This window comes from Zootoca vivipara, chromosome 4 (assembly GCF_963506605.1).
Source record: "Zootoca vivipara chromosome 4, rZooViv1.1, whole genome shotgun sequence".
Lineage (NCBI taxonomy): Eukaryota > Metazoa > Chordata > Lepidosauria > Squamata > Lacertidae > Zootoca > Zootoca vivipara.
The window spans coordinates 39,363,809-39,390,267 of NC_083279.1; the positions used below are offsets into that span (position 1 = coordinate 39,363,809).

Sequence of the window (26,459 nt, forward strand, 5' to 3'; positions counted from 1 at the left end):
ATTCACCCTTCACCAACAAGACTTAAACTCAGCAGGGGCCTTTGAAATTCTATTTAAAGTTGATATGTAAGATAAGGAAAGACCCTGTGCTCCTTAGTTCTTATTTTAAGCCTTCAGCTCAAGAACTTATATCTTACCTGGGTGGAATGAATCTTGCCCAACAGAGTAGTGCTGTTAAGCAGGAAGTTCTGTTTCACTGGTGAGCAGAATACTGAACAGGCATCACACATACATGTAGATAAATATAACACACCAGGTTAGCGTAATCAAGAGCAGATAATAACAACTCCTAGGATTTGTTTTTAGTGATTTTTTTTAAAAAATACTTCATCCAAAGAAATATGTTTGTGGTTGCGCGCATCTAAAGGAATTAATCCCAATACGATAATAGCCCTGTTGTGTGTTTAGACCTTTAAACCTCCCCCTTAAATAAATTCACACAAGACTCAAATTTTTGGTCACAGAATTTAGGCCACAACTTTATTGATTACAGCAAGTGAGTGGTTGCATAGGCTCTGGTTCAACTAGCTCCCGGCACCGTTGCAGGTAGCGCTGACCCAGGCTCTACCATAGGTCAGCCTAGGGTGAACACCCGGAATGGTGTAAAGCCGAGGACTTGCTATGTCCACCACCCAGATGTCCCCCTGGACTCAGGCACAGGCACAACCCCTCTCAGGGTTGACTAAACCACTGAGTCCCTGGATTCCTTTAACGGAATACCCCTTCACATAGGGATGGCAAGAAGAAGAAGAGTTTGGATTTGATATCCCGCTTTATCACTACCTGAAGGAGTCTCAAAGCGGCCAACAATCTCCTTTCCCCTCCTCCCCCACAACAGACACCCTGTGAGGTGGGTGGGGCTGAGAGACTTCAGAGAAGTGTGACTAGCCCAAGGTCACCCAGCAGCTGCATGTGGAGGAGCGGAGACGCGAACCCGGTTCCCCAGATTACGAGTCTACCACTCTTAACCACTACACCACACTGGTGTACACCATCCCTATCACCTGAATCAGAGCCTATCCGCAACCTAACAAGTTGTATTGATTTGCTACGTGGCAGATGAAACCCAAATAGCACCAGCCAATCAGCCAAGTAGGGGAAATTCCTGCCGTGCCCCTGTCCTAACGACAGATGACACACGACAGCATAGCAAGGTCAAGCGTGCAAGCCCTAAATATAGGGAGAGGTGGGCGGGTGTTCCGATGCACTGACCAAGAGAGAAAGCTCAGGGTCACATGCATTGGCATATATAGGTCCCTTGATCCATTTGGCTAGTGTCCCCATTGGTCAGATTCAACCCGGCATCAAGGGACCTACCAATCGGGTGTTGTGGCTATCCAATCGTACCCACCCACAACACAAGGGTTAGGTTGCCAGGCCTCACTGCAACATGTGCCCTCTTTGAGGGAGGACACGATTCCTCATGGATGGACCAGTGGGGCTGTGCGCATTAGCCCAACCCTCCACAATATGCCTCTCTGGTGGTGAGACCAACATGTGCAACCCAGCATTCCCTTCACCCATTCTCTGCCAATGCGTGAACGGAGCTACTGCATTTGCATTTGGTCCAGTTTATTCCCCAGTATTTTACAACATTGTAACTTTTCATATGTTTGGTGTATTAAATGATGAATTGGTATTTTGAGGGTTACAAACCACCCGGCCTCTGTTTTCTCTGCTTTCAAAGTCTATATCAATTGCTTTGCAAAGTTATCTAGTTATTTATTTGGACTGAGCCTCCTGTCATCCACAGGTGCAGTAGGCAGCTGATTTATGCCACATTTAAAAGCATAACACTGCTGAAAACACTTCTCTGGGAGGGTTACAGCTCAGGGCAGAGTGTGCATGCTCTGCGTGTAGAAGATCCCAGGTTCATTCCATGGTGTCTTCAGTTAACAAGGTCAGGCAGCAGGTGATGTGAAAGGCTCACTGCCTTAGCCAACACTGGTCAAAGCAGATATACTGGCCAGTAGCAAGTCGGCTAGATTAAAGTTCCCTACCCACTCTTGAGGTACCACTCACAGCCTTTGGTTTATGCAGTCCTTGGAGCTACCCATTAGGCCTGGTGTGCACACCTTGGTGAATGCTGGACAATGGGGGCCAGGTGTGCCTGCTGACCCCAGGGTATATTGCCTGTGTATAGATTTCATTTAAAACACTGGAAGCTAGTGTGCACCTTTCAGTCTAGCAGCAAGGCCTGTAATATTTTAGTCCTGTGAAAGTAAAGAGGGCATTTTCACCTAGCATTGATGGCTGGATTATATCCAAAATTATGATTCCCAGCTTTTTTCAAGGTGAAAGGATGCCAGACACTGTGAATACTGAAATAAAAGGATTTGATTTTAAAGTTGTGTTTTTCTGCCATCAAAACAGAGACATACAATGTTCTAAAGTAATCCAGTTATCGTGACTATTTTGGGAATGTGAGAAAAGGATAAAGGTCTTGCACCTGATCTTTTCTCACTGGCATATTTGCATACCTTTCTTTATCTGGAAGTGGAAAATGTTTCTTGGAAAGTAAAGGTATCAAATTAAAATAGCAAGCAGTATGACCTGTTCTGCTAATATTTCCCCCTGCGATGTGAGCCCGGTTGATAGATATGTAGATATTTATGGCTGCTGTGAAAATATCCCCAAAGATATAGGGTTATTGTTTATACATATTGATTATATGTACCTGAACTGATTTTGGATGAGAATACCCAAATCACTCTTTGGGCTGTAATTATAATTACAATGGTAAGGAAGATCTTATGGGTTAGGAGTACATGATTTTCATAATTTCAAATAAATAGGATAAAAATGGTTGACTTATAGCAGTTGAAAAATGGGAAATGGTGTTTCATACAAGCACAGTGACTCTACAACTGTGTATCACAATAGGAACCATCTTATTTGCTTCCCACAATCTATCTATACCTTATCATTTAATGATTTTTTTAAATTTAAAAAACTGCATTTAATAAATGCCATCAGGAGCCACCTTGTTCCATCATTCTGACTGCTATAAGAGCTTTTAGCAGACGTCTCTTCCTCTTCACTATTTTCATAACAGTGACTAGGGATGTTGGAGAATTCCAACAGAAAGTGAAACTGGACTGGAGATGACTGGTGTTCATTAATTCATCCCATATCTGGAATGGAAACCAATCCAGCAAACTTGATCAGTGTTCACTGCTGTTGTTTTCAGTCTGCAAATGATACTTGATGGATTACTCCTCCTCCTTTTACATTTGCATTTCCTTTGCGCTGAAATGAATGGTCTTTGCATTCAAATGAATAGTGCAGAATAATGTAATGGTAACATCATTAATTATATAACATTCAGCAGACAGTGAGGCAAATAACTTCATTTTTGTTGGAAGCAAAACTGCAGTGGCATGGAAACAGTGCTACATTCAATGAACATGGGCCAGAATGGAAATGGCTGCCTTCTTAACATCCCTAGCAGTGAGTGTTTGCTCAAGGACTTCCTACCTGCTACTGTAGTGCCTGCAGCATGCTAGAGGAAGCAGAGACCCTGTGGGAGCACAGAGAAAATAAATGCCATGGTGCATCTGTAGCAGCAAGAACAGATGCTGTCACCTGCCACACCTGCAATAAAACATGTCTCACCCATATTGGTCTCTACAGCCACAGCAGTAGGTGCTGTAACTCTCCAGTTTTGCCTGGAGTCTCAGGGTACCTACACACCATGCCCTCCCCCCAAAAAGAATCCTGGGAACTACATTTTGCTAAGGGTGCTGGGAATTGTAGCTCTGTGATGACTCATCTATAGTTCCCAGGATTCTTGGGTAGTGATGCAGCTATTATTGTAAGGAAATGCAATGCAGGACCCATAACCTGGGATCTTGGATCTGTTCAACAGGCAGCAGACCACAGACCCAGAGACTCCTGGTATGTTGGACAGTGACACATGAATAGAAGAACTTTCATGATCTGATCATCTGTAGGTTACATCATTCAAATCCACTTTTCCTCTTGTTGATAGCCTCTAAAGCATCCAGCACTACTGATGGGAGGATGATACTGGACTTAGCAAAACACTGAGAACCTGGTGTTGCTTTGTTCCATGTTCTTAATTACACAAATGGAACAGATGTCATTTAGACTTGCCCAGAGGTTGCTGTGTTGCTGAACCAGGGCTATGGATGTAATCATATTATTGCACTACCAGCACTTTGTGCTTCACATGCCTTTTGTCTCTTATAGTTTGCAAATGCCTCTCAGCATTATATTGTTAAATGTCTCCCATTAGACCTATTAGCATGTTTTTCAATTGAATTAAATATTGATTATCAATTTGTTACATGGAAATGCAACAAATGGTGGGGCAGGGAGGGGAGTACAGATAAAGTGAAGAATTTGGTGTACCTTCTAAATGAATTGGCCCTAAGTCCTACATTACAGAAGCTGGTGTTTAATGCATTGCTTGCTATTGCAACATTCCAGGAACTCTGCAGGATGTGTCCTGTAATGAGCCTATCTGACGAACGGTACTCCTGTTTCAGATATACTGAGCAGCCTCATAATAGTACATATACAGAAAAATGGTTGTCTTCCACAATGGCAATCAAAACACCTATAATTCCTTATGTTAGTATATCCCTTCTACAGATTTTTGTCCTCTTTTCCATTTGTTTCATCCTTTCAATCCCTGTTGTTCCACACATATCTCCAGTAAAAGCATGGAGGCTATACATCTATTAAACTGTGGTTTACTCCTAGGCCGAATGGGAAATGGAAATGTTTAAATTAAAACTATTGGTAGGTAGCAGGCAAGTAGAAGTTCATACCCTCCAACATTCTTCATATGAAAATAGGGACATTTATCACTTTCCTTGTCTGTCCAGCAGCCAGTACCAGCTGCCTAAGAGGGGAGGCCAGCAGTAGTGGCCATGGAGAGGCCATGGAGAAGCAACAGGATGGGACAAGTACTGGCTCCTCGTCCTCCCCAAGCTCAGCAGTGGTGCCACTGGCAGGGAATTAGGGACATTCCGGGATCAAATCAGAAGCCAGGGTGGCTTTTGTAATTCTGGAACTGTCCCTGGAAAATCGGGACACAGGAAAATCGGGAGAGTATGGATCTTATTCTGGATGCTGTAGCATCCATTGAGTCTGCCACCTGCCCATGACTATTCATCAATGAACAGTTAAGTGATGTTCACACTTGGGCTCGACAAATCAAGCTGTTTTATCCCTAAATTAGAAAATAGCTCAGGTTCTTTTTCCTGAGCACAATTCCCAGTTCAATAGTGTAACAGGATCCAAATGTCTTTTCCCCCATCAACTGTTCCCTTCCCTTTCTGAAAATACACCTGCTCGTTTCAAGGCAGAGGCTTCTTTGTGAGGCCTTCCTTCCTGGTACCTTGAAGATGATGGGGAACTCGAGGCCTGTTGTTTTCTAGGACTACTGAGCCCATTCTCTGGATGTCAGGCATCCACTGTCTGTTCTAGGCCTTCTTGAGACTGTGGATGTCAGGCACCCTGGATCATGTAACTCCAAAGTTAACCAGTGCCTGGACCACTGCTGCAGCCACTTTTTAAGCACCAGGAAACATCAGGTTGCACCATTTCTTACTACAATTCGATCTGGAGAACGGTTTATGAGAGAATTGAGAGAATCAATACAGCAGGACATTCTGAGCTGGAGAAAGTTGCATTCACAATTCATTTTTTGTTTTGTTTTAATGACACCAACAATCTGAACCACAAACTCATGTGGATGGAGCATGGGCAGTCCCAGGACAATCAGCAACAATAAGTGTTTCTAATGGTAGGGTGCACTAACAGTCAGACCAGGATAACATCCACAGACATGATATTGCCAGCATATGAAAGCACATTGCTATATATATTTAAGATTGTGGAAAGCATGAAAAAGGCAGTTTATACAAATTCTGAAATTTGGGAGAGGTCAGATTGTCTCTTCTCTGTAATCACCATCTTCAGACTTCATTTGATCTCTGGTTTGTATTAAGTAATGGGAGAACAAAATTCACAATTATGGGGTGAATGGTTCATTAATCATGCCAAGAATTGTTTTCTACTAAATGGGAGGCAAAAAGTGAATTCTGGAAAGGTCAGCTAGCTTAATATAGGCTATATGAATGTGATCAGATGTTCGTAAGAGTCAATCACATCCTGTGGTGGCTGAGGTTAAGATAAGTCAAATTCAGCATTTGGAGTAAGCAGCTTCTTTTTTATGCATCTAAAGAGAGAAGAAAAGGTGACAATGTATTGGATTACTAATAATACTTTCACACCTAAAGGATTTATTTGGGGGGCATGTGTGAGTGTGAGAACACACATTTGTTTCTGCATCGTTATCGAGGTGACAATGTTTGGCGGTGCAAAATCTGGGTACAACCTATGTGCTCAGTAAAGAGAGACTGAAGCATAGTTTGGTCATAAGGTAAATACATATATGTATTCATAGAATAATGTAATTATATAATTGTAGAGTTGGAAGGGAACCCCAAGGGTCATCTAGTCCAACCCCCTTCAATGCAGCTATCTCAACATGTGGTTCCCTCTCCAATTTGAAACCATACCGGACCCTGCTTAGCTTTGCTGATGTTCTATTTTGATTTATGAGTAGACTTTGTGATGTTTTTACTCTGGGTTGAACAAACCTATGATAATTCATGGAGGAAAATAACTAGCTTTTTTGTTTATCTGTGTGAATCCTTTAGGTGAAACTAATATTCCTCACAGGATCAATGGTGTGCTAATGTTTGTCTCAGTTGTTAGACTAGGTGGTGGTTGTCATCTCTAATTGGTTCCTTTACATATTATAACATACTAATGCTAATGACTAGATCAGATTAGTTCTTGGAATACAGGAATGTAGCTGTTTAAAACCATGTATTTGCAGATGTTTGAAGGAGCAGTATAATTTAGGAGAATATTATAAGGATCTGGTCTTATAATTTATTAAAGTCAAAACACCTAACTAGCTGTGATGGAAGCTTTTTGGCCTTCATTTATCTTGGAATGAAATAAATGTTCCATTATTCATTTTGCTATCAAGCCACTGGGTTATGTAATGCATTATATTATTTGACTACAATAAAGTATATTTTTATGGATGTAGGCACATGCTTATACAAAGAATAGTAATCTGTTTACCATTTTTAAAATCTGAAAAGGGGAAAATATACATACAATGATGCTAAATTAGACAGAATTAAATGGGCTTATTTTTAGGCACCTTAGCACATATTAATTTCATTTTGCTTCCCCCCCCCAAGTTTACCATGTTGTGATACGGAATAATGAAATACAAAATGGGCATGCAGGCAAATACAGTATGTATTTGAATTCAGACAAGTAAACCATATTTATCAAATAAATAAAAGAGACTTAAATTTGTTCTTTAAAAAGAAGCAAAGAATACTCAGAATCTTCAGTCAAGATTCTTACACTTTTAAAATTAGATTAAGCTCAAAGCTGTAGGCAACTACAAAGAGAAACATCAAAACTCTGTTTTCATGCCATGATAGAGCTTGTATCAGACACAGAATTTTTGTTTCTTAAAGTCAGATTTTTTAAATGCATTTTTATAAATATTGCATTCAAAAATCAATGGTCGGAAAAGTTGGTTCTGGCAAAATATAGTACTTTGAAGCATTATATGCTGTTGAAATTTAAACTTAGATGTTTCCTGCAGTAGCTCTATTTCTGTCACATTTCCACCATTCTCCCCTTAGCATAATCCCCAAGGATAGGTAAAGAGAGTGCCTGGAACATCATATGATAAATGAGTGAAGATAGCAGAAGCAGAGTCAATTTCATGCATTTTAAGGGTACATCTTTAGCAAATTTTGAAATGGGTGCATCTGTTCAAAGGTTCAAGTATTTAACGTTACAAGTAGATATGAAGAGCATACTATGATGGAAACAAGAATGTCCATATATAATTGGCTATGTCTTGTAGCACAGATTGTCAAGTGTACTGAGTGTCTTGTTAAATCAAGTCATATGCTGTTATCAAATTAATCGAAACATTGGCAGGTCATAAGAGTTTAATTCAAACTGAGCTTGTAAACTCTGGCAGTGGTCACATTGGAAACACTGCACGATGTTCTCTGAACAGACAAAAAAAGTTGCAGTAGAATTGCAGGCATCAGTCTGATCCACAATCCAATTAAGCTGAAGTATTTTAAGGCAGTTTAGTTCAGCTAAAGTCAATAGAGCAAAATCAGCTCACTTTCTATTAAACTCAGTTTAGCTGCATTGTAGATGGGCTATAACACTAATAAAATAATGTATTTTTCAGATTCTCTGTCCATTCATTAAAATATCCATACTGAAGTATAAACTGTCTTTGAGATATATAGAAAAACAGTTTATTTTTAAAGCAGAAATCTTGGTAAGTACAAAATGTTAAACCATAATATTAATTGGTCAAAAGTATATGTGCTGGAAGCTGCATGGCTGGGGAAACCCAGCCAGATGGGCAGGGTATAAATAAAATGATCATTATCATTATTATTGCATATTTTGTTTGTGGCCTTCACATCAATATCTGGTGAATCACTGTGGGAAACAGAATGCTTGACTAAGCAAGTCCTTGGTTTCACCCAAAAGATTCTTCTGTTGCTCTTCTTGTATCCTTCTAATTAAGTTTGCTGTCTGGGATCCTGTAAATGAAGACCATGCTTACTTTGTATATTACTTCGTAAAAAGATTGAATATGTCTAACAAAACATAAAGTGGACCAACACATTCAGTGCTTGCGATCACATACTCTCTTTTAAAATCAAAAGTAGGCTACACTGGCATTTTCCAGTTTACTGTACAGTAACAGGTTCTGCTTTAAAAACCATGTCCTTCCAGATTTGCAGAGTGAGTTGCTAAAAGCATCAGAAGGCACCTTGTTTGTGCATAGCTCACAGCCTGGACTTTTTAATCCCATTCACTGATTATGGTGAACTTGATGCAACTGATCACAGCAGCTCACTCTGGCTGAAGAGCTATTATTTTATTTTAAGCACTGTGTGTACAGTGCACAACACTTAAAACAACAGATTTAAGATAACACAGCATGCAACCACCAATGTAATATTTTTATTTTATTTTATTTTTAAATTGAACTGTTGTCTCGTGGAGTATCCAGATCCTTAATAAGTCAGCCAATGATGCAGCCCAGTTTATAAATGAATGAGCAGCAGCAGCAGCACCAAAAAACCACTGTGCTGATTAAGAAAAGAGCTAGCTATACAAAAACATGTTGTTATAAAATGTTAAGATAACTTATTTTAAATAATATGCAAATAAAAGGTTAAGCATACGGGCACAAATTTTCACAGAATTATTTGAAGGGGATTTAAGTAGCCAATACTTAATTCGTTATGCTGATTGATTTAATTCAGAAAAACTCTCAGGTTGTATTCATTAGTAGGGTGTCATACCAAAGCCACCTCTTCACACAGATATGAAAAATAAAGGAGTAGGGAAAATGAACTGAGAATATAGTTTCAGAGAATGTGATGTCATCTTGTACAATGTGAATGGCACAAGCACGGAGGGTCCTATGGTGACATACAATACATTTTGTGCAAATAATTGGCATATTGGTGCTAAATTGCATCTGGAGTGTGCTAGCAGCAGTGTGACACTGAATGCATAAGACAAATACAATCATGTAAAGACATATATACACCAATTGTGCAACCCCAGCACAAGTACAGGCGAAAAATGTATGGAGCAATTCAGGTCAGCAGAAGCGAATTCAAGGATATGTAACCTCCAGACTTCTCTCCTGCCAGATGGAGAATTGCAAAGATGACACATCCAGTCTCCTTAGGGAAGAAGGCAAATCACCCCTAGCTGTCTCTGACAGACAATCCCCTGCGCACCCATTACATTGGGCTTGAAGGAAGCAAGGCTTCCTTTTCTCTGAGCAGTAGGAGATAAGCAAATCTTCTAAACTGGTGTTAACCTATGACAGTAATCTAAAGGGAACATACTTAATAATGCGCCTGCATGGTAATACTGCATAGTTATATGACATTCTCAGAGGATCAGAGAAGCGCTTTTATAAACAGCAAAAAAAATACACATATGCATTAGGCATTCTTCTTGATTTCCCTTTTTAAACTCCCCCCCCTTTGCCTGCTCCTTTCCTTGTAGGACTGCCCTCCAGCCTTCTCCCCCCACCTCTCCTTTACATAGAAATATGATGAAAGCAGTACAATACTTGGACATCAGGACCATCTTATACTTAGTATTTGAGCCTCATCAGATCAAGCTGATGGCACAAATTCTGTGAGCATTGCAAAGCTGGCTTTGTACTTAACCAATTAGAGGAGGTTCGGAAGTGGTTCCATGGTTTGCCCGAAAGGTATATGACACAGATGATATTTTCAATGGTAAAGTACAAACCACTGCACAAAAGCACTTCTGAGTTTATTTTATTTCAGTAATTATTCTCAAACCCAACATCAGACACACAGAAGTAGCAATGGCTGACATTAAAATTGTTTAATAGTACCTGCTATATAGAATCCTGTTCATTTGAATGGATACATATTACTTCTACTGGTAATCTTTTTGGCTAAAGGTACTTTAATTGTATGATAAATCATGAAGATTGTAATTTAGATAAGCCAAAGGTGGAGCACCTGTCACGGTCCGGTCGGCGGGCGTCAGGACCAGAGGCAAGATGGTGGTGTAGAAGCAGGACAGGTGCAGGGCTGAGGGTCCAGCAGCAGGCAGTTGCAGGGTCAAGGAGCAAGGCAGAGACGAAGGTCTGGGAGTCAAGGAGCAAGGCGTCGGCAAGGCGAAGGACCAAGGAGCAAGGAGCAAGGCGAAGGTTCAAGGAACAAGAAGCAAGGCGAAGGTCCAAGGAGCAAGGAGCAAGGCGAAGGTCCAAGGAGCAAGGAGCAAGGAGCAAGGAGCAAGGCAAAGGTCCAAGGGTCAAGAAGCAAGGCGAAGGTCCAAGGGTCAAGAAGCAAGGCGAAGGTCCAAGGAACAAGCAGCAAGGCAAGGGTCCAAGGAGCAAGGCTCAAGACGTCGGCAAGGCAAGGGTCCACGGAGCAAGGATCAAGACGTCGGCAAGGCAAGGGTCCACGGAGCAAGGATCAAGACGTCGGCAAGGCAAGGGTCCACGGAGCAAGGATCAAGACGTCGGCAAGACAAGGGTCCAAGGAGCAAGGATCAAGACGTCGGCAAGGCAAGGGTCCAAGGAGCAAGGATCAAGAGGCCAGATGCAACCAGGCAGGGATAGCGTTGCTGTGGCAAAGAGCTGAAGGGAAATGCTGAGCTTTTATCCCTCCCAGATCCTGCCACCAGGTGCAGTGAGATAACAAGTGGCCTCACCTGAGAGACTACTCCTTGCCTCTCCAGCACAAGCTGAGGTCTCCCTTGCTTCTCCAGCACAAGCTGAGGCATGCCCCAGTCCTGCAAAGCACTACGGGCCCCAGAGCCTGACTCCTGCCCATACTCCTGACGATACTCCCCCCCATAGGGAAACGGGGTTCCACCCCCGGTCATGGCCCAGGCTTATCTGGAAACCTCTGATGGAAGACCCGAACCTTGGCGGGCGCATGCACGAAGTCAGCTGGTTCCCAAAATCGTTCCAGGGACAACTGAACCTTATCCCCAACCTGGAACACAGGCCCTTGCCACCGCCGTCGATCCGCTTGCGCCTTATAGTCCGCCTTGGCCCTCTCTAGGTGCCGTGTCAGATCAGCTTGTGTCTCCGGGATGTGGGAGACCTGATCATTGGCGGAAGGCACGAGGGATGCCGCTGGTGTGTAGGGATGGTTGCGTAAGTCCATAGAAGGGGTTGGCGACAGCCTGTGGGGGGGGTAGTGGCTGGAGGAGCCCCACGTTCCCCCCTGAAATTATCTGGCACTGGGACAGGGAGAGTCCGTTCGGCTGGGGCCGCAGCAGGGGCTGCTCGAAGTGCTCACACCTCCCCCTGGAGCGTAGCTACCTGCATGCGGAGGTGCTGCAGCACAGTGGCGAGGTCCATAGGCTGGGCTCTGTCCATCTCGCACCCTGGCCGGGACATGGGTAGGCCACAGCAAACTGTCACGGTCCGGTCGGCAGGCGTCAGGACCAGAGGCAAGATGGTGGTGTAGAAGCAGGACAGGTGCAGGGCTGAGGGTCCAGCAGCAGGCAGTTGCAGGGTCAAGGAGCAAGGCAGAGACGAAGGTCTGGGAGTCAAGGAGCAAGGCGTCGGCAAGGCGAAGGACCAAGGAGCAAGGAGCAAGGAGCAAGGCGAAGGTTCAAGGAACAAGAAGCAAGGCGAAGGTCCAAGGAGCAAGGAGCAAGGCGAAGGTCCAAGGAGCAAGGAGCAAGGCAAAGGTCCAAGGGTCAAGAAGCAAGGCGAAGGTCCAAGGAACAAGCAGCAAGGCAAGGGTCCAAGGAGCAAGGCTCAAGACGTCGGCAAGGCAAGGGTCCACGGAGCAAGGATCAAGATGTCGGCAAGGCAAGGGTCCATGGAGCAAGGATCAAGACGTCGGCAAGGCAAGGGTCCACGGAGCAAGGATCAAGACGTCGGCAAGACAAGGGTCCAAGGAGCAAGGATCAAGACGTCGGCAAGGCAAGGGTCCAAGGAGCAAGGATCAAGAGGCCAGATGCAACCAGGCAGGGATAGCGTTGCTGTGGCAAAGAGCTGAAGGGAAATGCTGAGCTTTTATCCCTCCCAGCTCCTGCCACCAGGTGCAGTGAGATAACAAGTGGCCTCACCTGAGAGACTACTCCTTGCCTCTCCAGCACAAGCTGAGGTCTCCCTTGCTTCTCCAGCACAAGCTGAGGCATGCCCCAGTCCTGCAAAGCACTACAGGCCCCAGAGCCTGACTCCTGCACATACTCCTGACAGCACCAGTCTGTACAGGTGTTGAGCTGAAAGTGGATGCACAACACCTCAGGAATGAGCATACCCACAGGGGTGTAGGAAGATAGGGGCGGTGGGGGCGGGGCGCCCCGGGCGGCGCGATTACAGGGGCAGCATCGCGGCTGCCCGCCACGCCCCAAAACACACGTCACGCCCCCAAAACACGCACCCCGCCCCTGCACACGGCGCACCCCACCCCCAAAATATGCCCCAGAACACGCGCCTGCTCTCCGCCCCTGGTGGCAGAGCATGAAGCTCCGCCACTGCATACCCACAAACCAGCATATGATCTTCCTTAGTGGTTGTGCATAGATCTGTGTCTACTGGGTATAGTGTTTTTTACTGCAGCCTCTATCCCTAAAATGTGTGAGGGAAAACTTCTGAAACTGTTTCTTGCTTTCCAAGTTAGTTGCTTGCTTATCTCACTACAACCCCCACCCCGAATGTATGTTTGGTTCATGTGTATGAAGGGGAAATACTCACAACTCAGCATTTCATTATACAGTATGTGGCTTGTTCATCTTTGTTGCAGTGCTAATGTATTGTGAGTTGGACATCATGATCAAATACATGAGCAACAAGACATGGAAACACTTCATTATCAGAATTGTATAATTACGAGGGCTGGACAGTTCTGATACAATCATCAATGACTGTGGGGAACAGCTCTCTCTTCTCTCTCTCTCTCTCTTCCCCACCCCTCTTCTTTCATCTTGTGGTTTGGAATTGTTTATATTTGTATCACAGACCTACTTTTAACGCAAACGTCATTTTCCAGCACATTTCCAGTAGAAACTATTACTAGTAGAAAACTGCATTTTCCATTGCGAATCAGCAGGGTTTTTTTTTGCTGTACCTAGGCAGAAGAAAGCACTTTGTGTCAGGTTGTGCTCCCCCCCCCACTTGCCTCAAAAGTCTATCCAGGTTTAGCTAGAACTGAGCTACATCAATTTGTCTCATCAGATGGTACAACCAACAGTACAGGCTGAAGACACGAGGCTGCCACCTTTGTGAAACTCAGTAGGTTTGGATGTAGCCAGTGCTCCACCTGAGATGGTTCACTCCATCTTCCTGTCTGATTATGTCGAGTGGTGCGCTAGCATCCTAGGGCCAGTCCGATGGCTTTGCCAAGGCACTCCTCAGCATAGCTGCCAAGTTATCCCTTTTTTACAGGGATTTTCCCTTATGCTGAATAGGCTTCCTCGCGAGAAAAGCGAAAACTTGGCAGCTATGCTCCTCAGACGACTCCTTCTTCTTTGGCCTTCTTTCATAATTACACACACACACACACACACACACACACACACACACACACATATGTGGCATTGGTGAAACTGATCTGGATTTCATCTTGCTTTTCCTGCTTCAGAATGGAGTGGGGATCACTGGTGGTGGAAATGGATTATGGCAGATAGAAACAAGAAGGTGCAATCCGGCTATTGAACTATGCCATGACCAAGAGACATGAGAGAAAATGGTGGGTTGCAGATTGGTGTGCTTCAAATGCAACCCTGTGAGCATGCTGCTGTAATGACTGGAGGCATGGGACACAGCATCCTGCTTCTCTGTCTCCTGGCCCCACATCTCTCCAGCCCCCTCTTCTGCCTCAGTCTGAACTGTTCTTTGCCCCTGACACTTCCTGCTCACTAAACCTTGTTACACTCCCTGCGTAGGACCCTTCCTCCCTGCAGTCTGCTCTTCCTCCCTCTTTTCCCTCTGGCCACTAATTGTCATCCCATAGCCAATCTGCTGGCTCTGAGATGTCTTCCCGTGGGTACTCCCTTGGGGGTTCCCAAACTGGTGCCTGCCACCGCTCCTCTGCATCCAGCCAGTCGATGACAGATTATGGTTGCAGGGTCCAGATTGGTTCATGTGGGGAGAAGCGGTCCTTGCGGTATTGTGGTCTTGAGCTGTTTAAGGCTTTATAGATCATAGCCAGCCAATGAATGAGTGTGGAATCTTGTTGTTAATGGCTCAAGGCTCTGGAAGCTAACCATGACATTTTGTATTGCTGGCAATAGATAGAACGAAGTATAACCATAACGAGATAGAGTAGAATTGAGATACCCTTCAAAAGGAATATTGCCTCACTATTTTGCAGAGAATAATGATGTGTGTTAATGACTTGCAGACTCAGCCTTACAACTTCTGTCACGTCTGGCCAATTTATTTTATTGAGATCAAACAAACATCAAAGTTATTTCTAAGGCCTCAAGTACACAATTGCCCCATTCATTGTCACTAATAGGCTGTGTTTTATGTTTTCTCAAAGTGCTAGCAAGGTATTTGGAAACTATACTTAAACTTTATACTAAAAAACAAACAAAATCAATTTCTTTGCTGTATAGGGAAAAGTACATTAAAAATAATTTATGCTACATGTTTAACCCCCCCCCCCCTGTGAAAATCATTTAAGAAAAGATGGGCTTCATGCAACAACACTGAGGTAGGCTATTGAGCTTGCATTGGCAGAGAGGTGCTATTTGTATTATTTTACTAGGGCTTCATGGATGCATGTAAAATGGATGAGTCCCCTGTATTCAGCCTAATTGCCTAATAGAGGCCTCCACCTGTGAAGTCTTGACATAGCAGATGCTGTGATGAGAATCTATTAAGCTATATTGGCTGCTGAAAATCTTGGATCTGATACAATAAACAAACAATAGAAAAATAATTTTGCTTTATTGCATCCAGGTTGCTCAGCTCTCCCCAGTTTAATGGGATGCCATCAAGTACAAAGTCTCATTAAATCTAATGGTTTAATTCTGATCTCACAGAAGTTTGAATGTCATCAGCTTCTATAAAACTCTTTACAGCAACTGTGTTTTCGCAGCAAGACATACAGCAACATGGGATCTAATACAATATAACTGCAATTAGACTGCCAGTTCTGTTCAAACAGCCAGAACCTCAAAACACCTGTGAAGGCAGGATTCATTTTCTGCAGAGCATGTGTACGCTCATTTAGTGATAAATGTAAGGCTGTAATAAATTCCTTACATCAATCTGAACAGATCTGCATCACGATTACCCTCTTCCTTAAAGCATACGTTGTACTAGAAAGGAACAGAGATTTCAAATAAAGTTGCTTGCAGCAATGGATGCATCTCCATGATTCATTACTTGTGTGAAGAAGTGGCTAATGCAGTTCAAAGCAATTTAAATCTTACAAGAGAACACAGACATACACACAAACTTCAGATTTTCAACACACATACTCCAACCCTTTACTTACTTTTATTAAACTCTACACACACTATGCTTTTAGAGCAGGGATGCTAATCAACTAAGCTTTACTCATAGTAAACCCATGGAAATTAATAGGCTTAATTTAGTCATGTCCATTTTTTTTAATTAACCATGTTTAGACATTGAACCTGAATATTCAAATGATTTTTTTATTTTTTAAAGAAAAACACCCTTAAAGCTTTGGTGTCCCTATCCTTGTTAAGTTCCCAGTTTTTTTTTCTTTTTTTTTGAGTTTTAAAAACAAGTTTATTAATCAATTTAAAACTTTACATAAAACAAAAGCACATATAGTAATGGTACAACTCAAATATTTCCAATCTTACAAGTCATACTCATTTCCTATATCTATGTAAATAAGAACCCCCCTCCCCCCTCCCATCCTCCCTGTTCCCCCCCTTCCCCTTTCCTTTCCTACTATTTTCCCTACCGTCTCCTCTCCCAGTTTTTATTACATTTTAAGTTCTGGACTCATTCTTCCTAGCAGCAATTTTGCATCTTGTCATAGTGACATGAAAATGTACCATAATTAGTGCTGTGATTTAAATAATACAGCAGACATGGATACATATATGGCTATCTTTACACAGAATGCATAATTTCCTTGGGATTTTTAGAAAACTTATTGGACATTTGTATATAAATGTGCTCTTATCAAGAATGTAGAGGCAAAAATGAACCTACCTCCACCTCCACTCTTTTTTTGTTCCCTTGAAAGAAAGTATAGCTTCACATGCTGTTTATGTGGGTTTTTCCTCAATGAATTTACCTTTCAGGGTGATGTCATTTTGAATAAACACTGCATTTAACACAGTGAGAGTCAGAAATTTGCAAGATTTCTTTTTATACTTGCTGGTAATGTGGATCACGCTCTCTCCTTGGAAATGCAAAAAGGTACACGAGGGCTAAATTATAGTCTACATTTTAGAATCAGTGACAGAGGACTGGGAAGTATGGTAAAGACATATGGTAATTGGTGATATTGACAGTGATGTGCTAAGGTTAGCCAAGTATGTATACAGAAGTCCAGCTTTTCTGCTGTTCAGGAAGGAGATCTTTTGATTTATCTGCAGCTTGGGCCCTATGTTCTCAAAGTGTGAGTGGAACCAATGTATTAGGTGGGTATCAGCACTATTTGAATGATCCACTGTTTGGAATGACCCAAACAAGGGTTGTGTTCCTCTCTAGATCCGAGACTTTGAGCTAGAATTCTAACAGCAGCTGCTAGAGCCTTCATTTCTTGTCTTTTGGGCCAGTTCCCAGAACAGCCAGGTGGATCATATCACCAAACAAGGGCATTAGAAGGCCCAGAAGTGAGAGATCACTCCTGCTAAAATCATTTTGAATGTCTATTTATACCAATCCAGAGATCCTCATGGACAGCAGTGAAAAGGATAATACTGTGCACAAGAATCTTCTCATGTTTTATTATAAAACAGATCATTGGTGCAATATTGTGAGGAAGGCATCCAGAAAGCTGGAGTAGGTTTAAAAATCAGATCTGAGTTTGAAAAGCCTATCAGCACTACCTAGCCTTAGACCTTACTTTGGCCCTGTTCATCCAGGCATGGCTTAAGACTATGGGTGGAATCCAATGTATCACTAAGTGAATGTCCCGTCAGCACAAGAATTTCTGCTTGCACAGAACAATATTCTCCCCCTTTCCCGCACCCCCCAAAGTTTGTTCTAGGTGCTCCCAGTCCCCTGGAGCAGATTTGGGGAGGGTGTGGGCAGAGGAGAGGGGGAAAGTCCTGTTGTACAAGTAGAAACCCTTCTGCTGATGGGATAGGTTTGTTGAATATCACCCAGTGTTATCTGATGTGACTTTCTGATTAACTACATCAATAATCATTATCATTGGTCCCTGCTCAACCTACATCATTGGACTTTTACCCTCGACTTTCAACACCCTTGACTTTCAGCATTGAGACCCTGTTGGATCAACTGGTTGCTATTGCCACAACCTACAGTCACTAACCTCTCTCTTGCCAGGATTTTTAGTTTTACCTTACAGCATCTGAAAGAGGAAGATGAAGGGGGAAGAGACAAAGCAGCAGGGTAGGACACTAAGTGCCTGAACTGGATTTTTAAAAGATGCAACAATGATTTTTATGTTGACAATGGCCAACCGAGTAAGATTTCTGCATTCTTTATTTCTGTATTGAAATCCTATACAAAAGAAAAAAGAAAAAAAAGATTTTCCCCATTTGAGGCAAATCTCACTTCTTTTTAAAAAAAATCTACTTAAAATGATATAATTTTGCAAAAAGTGGTTGAAGTCTTTGAAATGGCTGAACATCTTAATCTTATGCAGAGTTAGGATGATCTCTAAACTCGCCGAAATCAATAGACTTGATTGTACCAAGCTCTGCTTAGGAAAGTCCTCTTAATCTCTTAATAGCCTTAATGAAACCCTACATGTTTTCAATTATTAACAAATTTATGGAGGCCAATGATTTGTGTTTCAGATTATACAGCAGGAGCACGGTTAAAATGTTATCATGATTAAAAGATTCAACTGACATGCACGTTTACAACTCACTATATTTTCTTCTATTTAAGATATATAGCCAAAAAGACAATCTTTGTTAAAGAAATATTGTTGTCAAGTAAAAGAACTTTGCATATCAAATGACGAACAGTTGTCATCCATTTCCCCCTCCGATTCAGAACATAATTTGTTTGGTCAAACCTATGTTTTCTCCAGCTTCTACCACACCACAGATGAAAATATGAAACTGCACCCTTCCCATATACAAGACAAAGGAAAGAAAAGCTAAAATGGCAGAGCAACATCTGATTCTTCAGACGTTGTGGGTGGAGTGAGCTGTCTGAACTGTAACAGGCGCTGCATGCCAGGCGAGGTGGGTAGATGCATAGCTGTTTCTCCTCCTCTCCTGGTTTTGATCTTCCCTTCCTTTGATGAATTTAGACCCACTTCATACATTTACAAAGAAATCCTATTAGCGATCAAAAGATTTCCAATGGTGCTGACTTAACTCTCCCATGTTGAGGAGGTGCTTTTTAAAATAATAATAATAATAATCCAGTGAAATCATAGCACAATTGTACACAGAAACAAAACAAGCAGAATAACCAAATATGTCTACATTTCGTTTTCAAAAGCTGATCTACAGTGTTAACAGTTAGCTTAGTCCTAAACTGCCTAAGCCAGTGATGGGGAACCTTCAAACCATGGACCTAATATGGCTATTTTGGGTGAACCGCACTTGCCTTTTTTGTGCTTGACATCATGTTTTTGAAATATCAAGTGTTATATACATACTTGTAATTGAATGAATGAATGAATGAATGTCTGGTGTCACTTGTCAAAGTAACCCATGGAGGCTTGGCCACTTCTGAATCTGGTCCTCTGGCCAAATCCTATTGCCCAAATTGATTGCAATGGGCTTCAGTACATCTTACACTGCATAGAGAGGCCTGCATTTCAACTTTTGATTTTTGCTTTGTTTTTCTACCGTATATCTGAAAACAATGAAACTATGTTTATCATTTGCAACACAAATAAGTATGTCCAGATTTATTAGCGCTGATTTCTTTTGTAAATGTAAAGCAGAACACATGGTAAGATAATGAATAAATTTCAATTTCAACAAATGTATTTTTCCATTTGGCCAGGATATCATCAGTGTCAGTTTTTGCCATAAATGTGGCCATGAGAATGCAAAGGAGCCGTATCAGTTTACAGAGGAAAAATGTGCAGCTGTGCTCATTTGTTGGATGGGATATAACTGTCTTCCCTTAAGGAAGTGCTTCTGTTTTGAAGATGCTGCACTTAAAAGAGAAGAGCATTTCCCCCCAAGATGGAATAGAACAGTCTTCCTTCAGGGATATGCTTCTATTTCAAGAATGCTGCACATTCCCAGCAGTCCAGAAGCAATGCATTTTATGCATTTGCACTACCCTGCAATGATGGACACTGAAACTGGCTAGTTGCAAGCTGAGAAGCTTCTGATACCGGTACTTTGCCCTGAGACTACTGTGTTTCAGTCTCTTTCCAAATTTCCTCTTTATACAGTGTGAATTTCTCAAGTAATAGAGTACACGTAGTTCCATCCTCTAAAAGCAAGGGTAGGGGAGCAAAACACAAACATAGTTAAACCTCCCCTCCATAGCAAGATAACATCACCATGCCAGTACAGTTTTCTATTGCCATTCATTAAATAGCAAAATCATGCTATTGGTATATAGGGCATTTATAGGACTCATGAGACATTAAATCCACAACCCCCTACCCCCGATAACAAAAGAAACAGTAAGCTAAAGAACTGGTAGCTTGCTGTCTTTCCAGCATGCCTAAAAGCTGTCTTCAGGGCAGCTGCTCCAACTTGCATAGTGGTAGGGCTGGCCCTAAGCCATCTGGCTATGGCTTAGGGATGTACGGACAAACTATACAGAATTTTCCTGCCCGAAAATCTGTTGCTAAAATATTAGGCTCTTTATTTTCTTTTTAGGTCATCTTGCATAGATATACACATAGTATTTTTCTATCCTCTTTATATCAAAATGTTGAGCAGAAAACATGAGTCATATGTATTAACAGTTACATTTTGTTCTGGGCTAATCCCACTTCTCAACTTTAAGTAAGAAAAGATTAAGAGAAGAAATGGTGGCATGTACTCAATTATCAGCAGCCATTTCTAATTCCTGTACAGTACAAACATACCTAACTTTTCACACAGGAACAGAGCTAAAAACTAACTAACAGTTGACCAAAATAGTTGTTGTACAACCATACAAGGGACGGGGTGCAATTCACATTACACAATCTACCACTGTCTATATTTTATTTTCGAGATGGTGTGATGATCATACCGGTACATAATCTCATACAAGAGGTAAAAATCCTTACACACTTGTTTTGGGACAGAATTCTCTTACCAATATCTTACCAAGTGATGAATTTTCACCATTGCACCCAGGCATAGAATCCCTCACTTGCCTTGGTAATTTTATCAGCTAATTTATTTATTGTGCTGGAGGAGACTCTTGAGAGTCCCATGGACTGCAAGAAGATCAAACCTATCCATTCTTCAGGAAATCAGCCCTGGAAGGACAGATCATGAAGCTGAGGCTCCAATACTTTGGCCACCTCATGAGAAGACAAGACTCCCTGGAAAAGACCCTGATGTTGGGAAAGATGGAGGGCACTAGGAGAAGGGGACGACAGAGGATGAGATGGTTGGACAGTGTTCTCGAAACTACGAACATGAGTTTGACTAAACTGCAAACTGAGTTTGACTAAACGACAAAACAACAACAACAACAATTTATTTCAGCAGAACCTAAATCTGCCTCCTCTCCAATTCTGCCTTGGGATTCTTTCCACTTTAACAGTACTATCATGTGTACGGGTAAATGTTATATTTAAAATACAAAATAAGAAGGGGAGAAAATGTTCCATGTTATTTTCTGGGCAATATAAACCTATATTAACATTCTAGCAGAACAGCAATTATTCTTCACACACATCTGAAGGCAGTCCTGTTTAGGGAAGCTTTAAATGTTCAATAGATTATTGTATTTTAATATTTTGTTGGAAGCCGCCCAGAGTGGCTGGGGTATAAACAAACAAACAAACAATTTTGTCATTAATTTAGCTAAAGGCACCTGCTTTATTATTTATAACATATAAACATAAACAATAAATATATATATATAAGCCACAATGGGTATATATATAAGCCACTGAAACAACTTAATTGTTACTTAAGGCTCATTGCCTTCACAAAGATTGGCAGCACAACTCTCTGCATGTTTACTCAGGAGTCAAGTCTACTGCTGTCAGTGGGAATTATTATCAACTAGTATCATGAAGCCCGTTAAAATAACGGGTGCTTGAGCAGACCTGTTGCTCTAGCAACCTTGGGGACATGCACAGAGCTGATGAAGCGGCGGGTCTGCGCTCCAAATCCCAACGGATAGAACTGACCCGATGGGGTGGGAGTTAGGAGAAGGCCTTTCTTTCTTTCCTCCTCCACCGAGGCCAGCAAGCGGCCTTACGAATTCCCTTCCCGGACCTCCTACCTCAGCCCGGCTCGAGCACCGCAGCGGCCTGCCCGCCTCATTCTCTCTCCCGCCGGGGTCGCTCCTCGCCGCCAAACCGCGTCCTGAGGAGGCCAGGCCTGCCTCTCCCATCAGGGCCTACAAAGAAGAAGAAGCAGCGCCCAGCGAAGGGGAACTGGCTCGTCTCCCTGCCGGGCCGAGCGGACACCAAGCTCCTCTCTCTGAAGTGTCTCTGCGCTCCAAGTCCCAACGGCTGTCCGTGGGGCACATGTGCAGTAGCGCAATCCCACAGACACACGGACTGGACGCAGAGACACTTGCATATTATTATATAGGATTAGTCACAAGAACCTTCAGCTGAAGAGTGGCCACCATTTTTTCCTGATGTTTCTGACCTGAACCCAAATGTTGATAATAAAAACATGATAATTTATCAGCCTAGAACAGGCACCCCCAAACTTCGGCCCTCCAGATATTTTGGACTACAATTCCCATCTTCCCCGACCACTGGTCCTGTTAGCTAGGGATCATGGGAGTTGTAGGCCAAAACATCTGGAGGGCCACAGTTTGGAGATGCCTGGCCTAGAAGTTAGGTCAGGCATCCCCAAACATTGGCCCTCCATATGTTTTGGACTACAGTTCCCATCATCCCTGACCACTGGTCCTCTTAACTAGGGATCATGGAAGTTGTAGGCCAAAACATCTGGAGGGCCAATGTTTGGGGATGCCTGAGTTAGGTCCTAGCTTTGCTCCTCACAGTGGAGGCCACCTTGGTGCTTCTTGACATACGGGGCTAAAAGTAGCCGGTGCTGTATTTTCTGCATTGCCTTCTAAAATGCCTCAATAGCCATACATTGTGTGAAGAATGAGGAAGAGCAGTGATTAGGATAGGTGAGAGAATGTCACCTTTCTGTATCATCCCATAACTGTATTTGCATTTATAAGGCCCGTTTTTCTGCCCTGTGTGCTCTCTTTCTCTTCTCATCACCTTTCTCACATTTTGTTCTCCCTGTAAGCTATTACTGGGCCTCGTTTACTTCTCCCAGCAACTGACCTTTTCACCCTCTGCTTTGCCACTCCACCCTTCCTACCTCTTTCTTTGCAAACCACTGTAGCATCTCCCTCTGTTGCTGCAGCAGCCTTGCAACTTATCCAAGTCTCAGCTCTGAACTTTCGTAACCTTCATGCTTACCCAGACCACCTTCAATTACTATCGGTTTCACCCTTCACTGCCCCATCTTCCTTCATCCTTGATCAAACCTTATCTTATCCTTTATCTTTGATCCTATGTGAACACTTACAGGAGTCAATTTCACAAAATCGATGAGGCTTACTTCTGCATAAATGCATTTTTTGACCAGGGAAGCTCAAACGCCCATGAATCCTGTAGACTTTTCAATAAGCAATGCAATTCAGTGATCTGTATAGCACCTGGCATGCTGCTGGAACTGAATTATTGTTGAATAATAGCAATAAGGCCTGTCCAAAAAGCTATTCCCCTCCCAGGGGGCCACACATGTCCTGTTCTTAATACAGGGAAAGATATGACTCCTGGAATCAGAGCAATTCAAAGATAACAACATTTATTGTTCTCTGCCATCCATCATATACTGTACTTTGAGCAGCCAAATAAGGAAATAACCATTCCTTTGGAGGTCCATTTATTCTGACAGCCTCCAAATGCTGATCTAAAGTATGTGAAATAGAATCATCATAATAAAAAATGATGTTCCTATTCCCCTCCCCACTCTGAGCCAAGGGCTTTTCTCAGAAATTACCTTCCTAGCCCACACAGAAATACCTAATCCGCTCTCCGCGCAGCCACCCCCACCTCGCTGGATTTCCTCCCCCTCAGTAATGTATGCATCATAACCTCATGGTAATTCCCTCCTCCGTTCCCCAGGGAAGAGCTTTAAAGTCAGGAAACGCTGGAGGGATAAGCAGGCGCCTCGCTCCGCCGAATGCAGCCAGGCAGGTGCCGCTGCACCTACCGCCGAGGCCTCGCGCTGCTTGGGAGCAGGGAGTCTTCGCGCGCTCCTCCCCCCTCCCCGCGGAAGGGGATGCGCGCGCGCGCTCTTTCGCTCCCTTTCACTCCCTCGGACTCCATAGCAGCACGAGGAGGGCATCTCTCCGGGCGCTCGAACCCCCGCTTGCAAGTCCCACATGCAGCCCCCTCCCCAGGGCGCTCAGGGGGCCGCTTGACTTCAGATATTTTCGGCTCTGAGCTCTCGTCATTTCCGCCAGTGTGAGAACGGTGGGGGCTGCGAGAGGAGAGTGAGAGAGAGACAGAGAAAGAGAAAGAAAACGCGCGGCAAGCGTGCAGCTCCGCGAGGGAACAGCTCTGGGAACAAACGCGGCGAGAGAGCGGGGCTCCCGGCGTCGCTGCTGCTGCTGCCACCGCCGCCGCTCCATTAAGCCTTGGCGCCCTCAGTGCTCGGAGCAGCGCCGGACAACGTCCCCCAGCATCCTGGAGTGGCAGCCGCCGCCTCTCGCCCGCAGGTCAGAGGGGGCGGCAGGCAGGAGGCGTCGGAGCGTGCGGGAGCAGCAGCCCTCTTCTCCCGCTCCCTGCTGAGGAGGCAACATGAACTGAAAGCCCCCAGAGGCGCCGATACGCACACGCGCTCGCTCGCGCGCCACACCGACCCGCTCTCACACAAGCGAGAGGAGACGAGCCGCGAGAGGAAGGCAAGGATTTTTTCCCCCCAGGCAGCCTCGCTGCTGCTGCTGCTGCCTCCTTCGCTCTCCGGCGTTTTGCGCCTTAGCCGGCAAGAAGCTGAAATACGACCCCCCCCCCAAAAAAAACCCCAACTCCACCGCGGCTCCTAGGCCAGCCGGACCCGCCACCCGCCTTTCTTTTCGCGGTTCCAGAGGAGGAGACACCACTTCTCGCAAAGTTTTCCCCATGGCGCTCATTATGGAACCTGTCAGTAAATGGACCCCGAGCCAAGTGGTGGACTGGATGAAAGGTAAAGAGCGAGCCCGGAGCTCGGGGGCGGTGGGGGCGGGAGGTGGCTGGGTACCCCCCGGCCTCCCCTCCCGCTGAGGGAACAGCGTGGCTTGTTTTGCCCTCGCATGTTTGAGAGTCGTGGGTTGGAGAGTTGAATGTTGGAAAAGCTGGCTGGATGTCTTAAGCAGGTTCTCGACGTTAGACACAGAGACTGCAGCTCGGCTCGAGCTAGCTTTGTGGGTTTGCCATTCGTTTTTATGTTTTGATTTTACTCCGTATCCCCATGGACTCGAGGCGCCGCTTGGCAGGTGCTGTTTGCTGTCTCGCGGGGCGAATGGAGGAAGGCACCCACCGCGCCTTCCCAGCCTCATCTCGCGCTTTCGTGTTGCCCTAGGCAGAGGCTCCGCTGCTTACTGCAGGCTAACTTAGGTGGCCTCCAGTGGAGCGCCCGGACATCTACTTCTGACCTCATCCGAGGCATGCAGTTGCCTCGATCTTCTAGCCTCCCATTCATTTACGGTACTCCAGTTCTTGGGCAGTCAGGATACCGACCCCTCGTTCCCCCGGTTAGGCGACGAGCCGAGATTGAAGTGGTTTAAAAACAAAACAAAAAACTTTCAGCAAAGATAGAGTTAAAGCCCCGATCGCCAGACGGAATAGCAATTTAAACAACAACAACCCAAGGAGGTTAATTTGGAAAAGGGCGTTTAATAAGCATAGTACTGTAAAATACTCTGTGGCTGTTTGTAAATATGCCTTCCATTTGGAGCACTTGGCGAAATGCGAGCCAGCGACCCAGAATGACGAAGAGGCCATCTCGAACTGTGGAGGAATGCTAAAACAATCCTGGCCATGGGGCGAGGGCGGTGATGGAGGAGGATGACACGGGAGATAGTGGAGAGCAGGTGCCAAGACGCAGCAGCGCCTCTTGAGGAGAGGGGCTGCAATCAGCGCCAGCTCATGCTTGAGGAACAGTGGCTCTGGTGTCAGCGTGACCTGGCAAGGGAGGGAGCAGCTGGAACGACAGCCCTGCATGGGCGTGTGAGACCTTGCAAAGCTGATCTCCGGGTCAGAGGGCTGGGAAGGGGGCAGCATCACATGTCATGGGAAGCATGGGCGCTGTGAAACAAAGCTACTGGAGGAAGGAGGGTGAACGGAGAACATCGTATTTCATGGTGTGTTTGCACCTCACAGAGTGGCAGTCTGGTGTCCTTTAAAATGGTACATGCAGTGACTTGTACTGCTGCTCCTAAGCATTCCACTTGTTTTCCTTGAAGCCAAACAAGGAGCACCTGAGGGGCTCCAGGCTGTCATTTCATTCTACTCCACAATAGCAGCTGAGCTGCTGTAGCACTCACTTTCAGCAGCTGTCTTTTTGTCATTCCCTAG

The 26,459-nt window shown here is 44.1% G+C and overlaps 1 protein-coding gene across 2 annotated transcripts in view; it reads left to right on the plus strand.

Moving 5' to 3' along the window:
- Positions 1-24,222: 24,222 nt before the first annotated feature.
- Positions 24,223-26,459, plus strand: part of CNKSR2 (connector enhancer of kinase suppressor of Ras 2) — a 144,177-nt gene continuing 141,940 nt past the window's right edge. For both annotated transcript variants that reach the window (XM_035115478.2, XM_035115480.2), the window contains exon 1: positions 24,223-25,089. In XM_035115478.2, coding sequence (XP_034971369.1) covers positions 25,026-25,089 — 64 coding nt within the window. In that variant the 5' untranslated portion in view covers positions 24,223-25,025. The remainder of the gene's footprint in view (positions 25,090-26,459) is intronic.